This window comes from Limulus polyphemus, unplaced genomic scaffold (assembly GCF_000517525.1).
Source record: "Limulus polyphemus unplaced genomic scaffold, Limulus_polyphemus-2.1.2 Scaffold3058, whole genome shotgun sequence".
Classification (NCBI taxonomy): domain Eukaryota; kingdom Metazoa; phylum Arthropoda; class Merostomata; order Xiphosura; family Limulidae; genus Limulus; species Limulus polyphemus.
Window position 1 is genome coordinate 136,556 of NW_013668668.1, and position 6,343 is coordinate 142,898.

A 6,343-nucleotide genomic window follows, 5' to 3' on the forward strand; every position below is an offset into this window, starting at 1 on the left:
CTTTGCAATACACTTAATTTCCACAGTCACGCTACAACAAATGCTATAATTCACAACGAATGTCTCACGTGCTTGACTCAACAATACATCTCTCTGTGTCCACAGTTCAATTACCCATTACTTTGTTGCCATCAGTTCTTACCGGTTTATATATATAAGACTACCGCATATCTAGTAGGCTCTCGCGATTTCAGGAAAGGACGTGAACGTTCAAGAAGCGCATGATGTGTTACTAGCATCACATGACCTACACTGTCGTAACAGTATAGATTTGTAGTTAACAACAAACAATGATAATTTATAATAACATTAACCTAAATAACCTAACAATAATTGTTAGGTCTACCCCTTAGTAACTTTCAAGTAATTAATCTATGTTAACTGCTATCATAATGTATTCATTTTTGCCCAATTGTTTATGGTTCTCTGCAAATTAACATTTGCATCTATGACCAAGTTGGCAAAAAATGAAGTAAGTAAGTAAGTACTTTTGCAAAAAACAAAAAATAGTACACCCACTTTGGGATTTCAAGTAATAAAAAAAAGTCGATGTTATTGATGTTATATGTTGCTTTAACTTTGTTATAATGATTTTCTATCATTTGTATGTTTTAAATATTTGCAAATATTTTTTAATATTTGTACGTGCAGTCTACAAAAATAAGTTATACCTTTAATTGCATCAAAATCTGTTATCGATCAGTGATGAGAGATGTAAAAAAAAATATTCTAACATAATTTATAACATAAAAATTAGGTTATTGGTTTACAGTGCTTTCCTATTTAACACTCCCCCCCCCCAATAAGTTTATGGACTTACAGCATTAAAATCCAGGGTTTGATTCCCCCAAATAGACAGGGTGCACATAGCCCATTTAGTAGCTTTGCACTATGAAAGCAACAACAACGGCTTTCAGTGTTCAAAAACGCTTTCAACTTTTTGTATTTCCTTGTCCAGCTTGATTGAAAAGCTGTGATATTGAACAAAAGACTACCTGGGCAGTGACTTATGGAAGACAAAATACAGTGTGTATCCAATTTGGTTGAAATGTCACAGTAATGAATGAAGGCCTCCTGGGCAGTAACTTGTGATAGAAAAATGATTGTGTTTCATCATCCAACTTGGCTGAAAAGCCGTGATATTAAACAAAAGGCCTCCTAGGCAGTGACTCGTGAGAGATGAAAGATGGTGTGTTTCATTGTATAGCTTGGCTGATAGGCTTCTTGGGCAATAGCTTATGGTAGACAGGTCTGAAATACTGTATGATTTGAAATCTATGTGCCTGCATTTTCAATCCAAGGGTTCATGGGTAACACAAAACTCTCCCCATACTTTACAACTATTATGTGCTGTAGAAGTGACAGTCAAATCCTATTTTTTGGTCAGATAAAAGCTGTCCAAGAATTATTGGTAGATGTTGTTGACTAACCACTTTTCCTTTAGTCTGCTCGTTCAAAATTAGGAATGGTTATGTTCTTATGACTTGTGTGGCTTTGCACCGAAATTCTAAAAAAATATATTTAATTAATAAAGTGAGGGAACTGTGGGCAAAGGTCTTGCTAACAGTATAGAATTAATGTTTGTTTGTGACGCAAAAGGGGAAGGGTCATTTTTAATTCTCTGCATATATAACATGTATCAAGATGTTTAATTATAAGTAGAAATTAAGTTCAACTTCTGCACATGGTATTTATGTCTTTAATTTCCTTTTGTTTGAGCCACAGTTTTTCAAAAATATAATATGCTTGAGATGACATACAACTATATATTCTATTGATTAAAAAAAATTATTTTGTATTAAAAAGAAGGATTTGATCACTTATCTCCAGGTAGCATAACATGTATAAAGTAGTCACTGATAATATATTACAGAATAAACGATGTAGCAGATTTATTACTTTTGGTGTTGTATAAATAATTGAAAGTCCAGAAATCTTCATGTAGAGAATCATCTAATTTTTATTTCTTTTGTTTTTCCTCTTGAGATGTCTACATACCTCCACAATGTACAGACGATCCGCAGTTTGCAAGCTGTGATACCATAGTCCGAGTAAAGTACTGCACGAATCCTTACTATGGCAGATTCTGCTGTCGGTCCTGTAGGTTGGCAGGACAACTTCCACCAAAATTTACCTCACCTTTTGTGTAATAGTTTTCACTTTATTGAATTAAATTGTTTCTCTTAACTGTCTTTGACAAATTTAGTTCCCACAAAGCCTCTGTTTAGCTTAATCAATGATGTAAGTGTAGTGCCAGACTGTGGATGATCGTTGTATTAAAAATGTAGTTTTCCAGAAACTTAAATATGACATTTATTTGCGCATGATTAGTTTTAAAGTTTCTCTTTTTTTTTTGGTATGATTATTGATCTTGAGATTATAATGTATTGAGTTCAATAAACTCAACTTCTCACATTGGCTGAAATAAGTTTTTTTTTATTATCTCTAAAGTGAAGATTGTTTTTTTTTTACTAACTTTATTGCCAAAACTACACGTTTGTTTTGTTCAAAACTATAAGAGTACATTAATTTCTTAATATATATTTGTTGCTTAATAAAATTTGTATTTTTAAGCTATTTTATTTTCACTGTACCCTTGTGTTATATGTTTCTAAATACAGTTCATAATACTTGTGTGTTTTTGCAGTTTTTTATGAGTTCGTTATTCTTTAGTACATCTTTGTAATGGCTCATTTAACATAATTAATATAAGAATGTGCTGTTTTGACATTTGTTTGTTTACATAGAAGAGGAAATAAGTTGGCTTTGTGCAATCTTTATATGTTTAAGACATATATGTTATAAACAAATTATATAAAATTTATCCTTTTTATGAATTATGCTAGGTTTTTCTTGGTTTTGTTATAATAAAGTGATCAGTTGACGTGAAAAATACATATGATTAGATGGTATTTATGTTAGTTTTTGAAACAAATTATAGATTCATATTTGCGTGTAACATACTTTCCTGAAAACACTAAAACTGTTCATTTTAATGAAAATTGTCTTGATTATCTTGTATATTTGAGTGAATCACTGCTTTAGCATGAACCAGCAATATAGCAGATAAATTAAAACATTCAAACAGAAGAAACATTGCACTTTTTATAGATTTTGCTCTTTTTATGACCAAAAACTTTGTTAATAATAAAGATACCTAACTGGTGAAACAATGCATTCTAATCTTTATATATAAGAACAGTATATTTATACCCATTACCTGGTTGATTTTTATTTCTGATCTAAGTAGGTTGATATTAATTATGTTGGAATTAAGTTCTACCAAATTCTCTGATTGATTTCAGTGTTTGTGTTATAAGTAGCATTTTTTTTTTAGATGACAAAATATTTTACATTGCATATGATTTTATTTTTATATCCTTCGTTAGGATATGATCAGGATATGCAGTTAAAAAAAAACTTTTGTCATGCTCAAGACACTGGACATTCAGATTTGTATTTCCTAAGTTCACATTTATACATATGCTTTTTCTAAAACAATGTTAACTAGTGTAATTTGTAATATGAATTGTTCATGCATAACTAATACTTCCAGAAATCTATTATGTATAAATAGGAAACTTGGAAAAAAGGCCAATCATAACATAATACAAAACAGTTACTTGTATCTTTGTCTCATAATAGATCAAACGTTTAATAAGCAACTGAAATAACAGTGCAATACTTCAACTTGTGTTTAGATACTGTCTCAAAGAAATTAAACTGTAATGTAAAACATAGTTCATAAGTAATGGCTGTGCAAAATTTCATTTTGTACATATCAGTCATTGACTAAAGAGTCTTATATTGAAAGAGTTCAAACACAACTCTTATGTGAGAGTAGAGCCTTAAAGGGCTAAAATTATTTCCATCAATACACCTGTATCATTACCAAACTAGTATCAGTAAAAATATATTTTCAGAGTATTTATAATAATCCTGTAAGGTCTAGATATTGTGTATTGAATCTTTAATGGGCCAAATTTAGTAAATAATAAATTATTTTATTGAGTAAATGATGGCCACTGTCTAATTCTTTGTGTGCACATTTTATACACTTCCTTTTCTCCCGAAGTTTTCTGTTTATCTAAATGTAGATACAAACATTACATTTTTAACATGTTAAGATTAAACAGATTTAATAGATACATTCTTAAAATTTTCAATGAACTTATTAAATACAAGAGTATGGAAGAGTCAACATGAGGAAAACTGTGTTAAACATTCCTGGAATGAAAGCAGCACCTGAATAATTTACCACTTACATGTTCATAATTTTGTCAGATTTATTAGCTATAATAATGGCCTTTAAACTACTTACATGGTTTACAAAAATGTGTTTATAAAGTTAATTGGATGAATGTAGACTTCCATTGGTAGTTCTATGGTTAATTAGAAGAAGTGATAAGAAGAAGCTTAGATTTTCAACAGGAATAATATTTCTTGAATATAAAACTATCATTGTTACATGTAAAATTAATTGATATTCACAATATACAGTTACTCATGGTGTAGGATATCACATCTGAGGTCAACAAAGCATTGTAACTCTAATGACTAAAACTTTGTTTACTTTTCAGTTTTCTTTAAATATTGGCAGTTAGATTTTGAAGGAAAAAGTGAAAGATTCTGTTAAATCTTGGGTCGTTTGTTAATTTCCCGTATAATGTCTTCCCAACGAAACTTCGGCAATACAAGTCCTTTCTTAAATAGAACTAGTTTATTCTTTCTCAATACAACTTTGCAATACACTTAATTTCCACAGTCACTTTAACTTGAACACACGCTATAATTCACAACGATTCACGCACTTTACTTATGGTCACTACCACTCACTTGACTCAATTATCTGTCTCTATATCTGCAATTCAATTAATTATCTCCTTTTATTTGCCTGCTTATATACAGTAATAGAGGGTGTCTAGTAAATACTGGATTATTCGTGATGTTCCCCGATCCTTCTAGATACTCATTATGGAATGATACCAGATTGTATCTTATGGTTAACTTATTTATAAGTTTTGAATTTTCTATCATCTGTTATCGTTAACTCCAGTTTCTCATTGAAAATGTTTGTTTTTGGTCTCCAATCTGTCTTGATTTTAATCCTACCAATGTTGTGGACAATTTTCCATTTTTGTCATCATTATACTTAGTACATATTTCTCCATCATCACTGACACTTTCATAAATTAAACTGTTGTGGTTTCATGCTAGATGTGGGTGGTTGTCATTGGGTTTATGAGACTAGTGACTATAAAAGACTCTGAAAGTCAAGATTGTTATTCCATATGCCAGCATAGTGATTCAGTATAACCTCTCCAGTTTATGCATCTCTCTCATCATCCTTATTTTTTTGTGTTATTCAGTCTCTTTGTGATATCATTTTGCTTGTTTTCAATGGTTATGTTGACAGAACTGACCACTGCCAAGGGCTCCAAAGATCTGGGCTGTCATCTCCTCATAGGATGACCAATGTTGCAGCTTTTTTAACCATTATAAGTGCATAACTTTTTCATTTGTTGTCATGATCTTGATTTGAGTTTTTTTATTACTTCCATTAACGTTCTGGGTATGTTAACCAGATAATTGTCTTTTTAACATAGCTGTATCTAACATTTTGTTTAATCAATTCCTTTCTGTACTGATTTTCATTGGCTTTGCATGACTGGCAACTATCCTTGACTCTGAAGGTCAGGATTGTCATACTTTATTACCTGACCTAAACTCACAACCCTTGTAATTATTTCTATCATTTTATTCTTAGTCTCAACTCCAGTGTGTCCTTTATTTGTGCTAGTGTAAGAGAGATGATTCCTGATTCTTCACAACTTTTTGAGCTTTCTTTGCAAGCTTGAAGAATAGTTCTGGCAATTTTACTCCTCACCCCTGACTGTGATGGACATCACTTGTCCAGTTCTGAATTGTTGTTTTCTTCTATAAAGTTATGCAGGCATACCATGTGTTTTCTACTTTCTATACTGATGTACAATTAGTTTTTTTTTATTTTCATTTCTTAGTTTCAGCATTGTCATGGTGCCAATAATGCGGTTCAGAAAGTTGTTAAAATTACCTTGTTCTAGTTGCTTTATCTCTTTAATCCATTTAGTAGGTGACACCTTCACTGCCTTCAAAGATCTTTAAGTAATGTAAGAAGTAACCTGACAGTTGACATTGGAATACCCTTTGTTAGTTGATTATGACATTGACAGCCAACCAGTGCCATCAAGGAACAGAAGTCAAAAATTGATACCATTAATTTACACTGTACTTGTACCTGATGATGACAAAATCTTGTTGAAATGTTGTACATTTGCTGTTATGTTAAACTTATATTAAAGTT

The 6,343-nt window shown here is 31.1% G+C and overlaps 1 protein-coding gene across 1 annotated transcript in view; it reads left to right on the forward strand.

The window, feature by feature from the left end:
* LOC106468575 (papilin-like) overlaps positions 1 to 4,016 on the forward strand; it is a 140,001-nt gene extending 135,985 nt beyond the window's left edge. Inside the window, exon 31 of the mRNA XM_022396914.1 lies at positions 1,987 to 4,016. Within this exon, the coding sequence (XP_022252622.1) occupies positions 1,987 to 2,150 (164 nt within the window). The 3' untranslated portion in view covers positions 2,151 to 4,016. The remainder of the gene's footprint in view (positions 1 to 1,986) is intronic.
* The last annotated feature ends 2,327 nt before the right edge of the window (positions 4,017 to 6,343 follow it).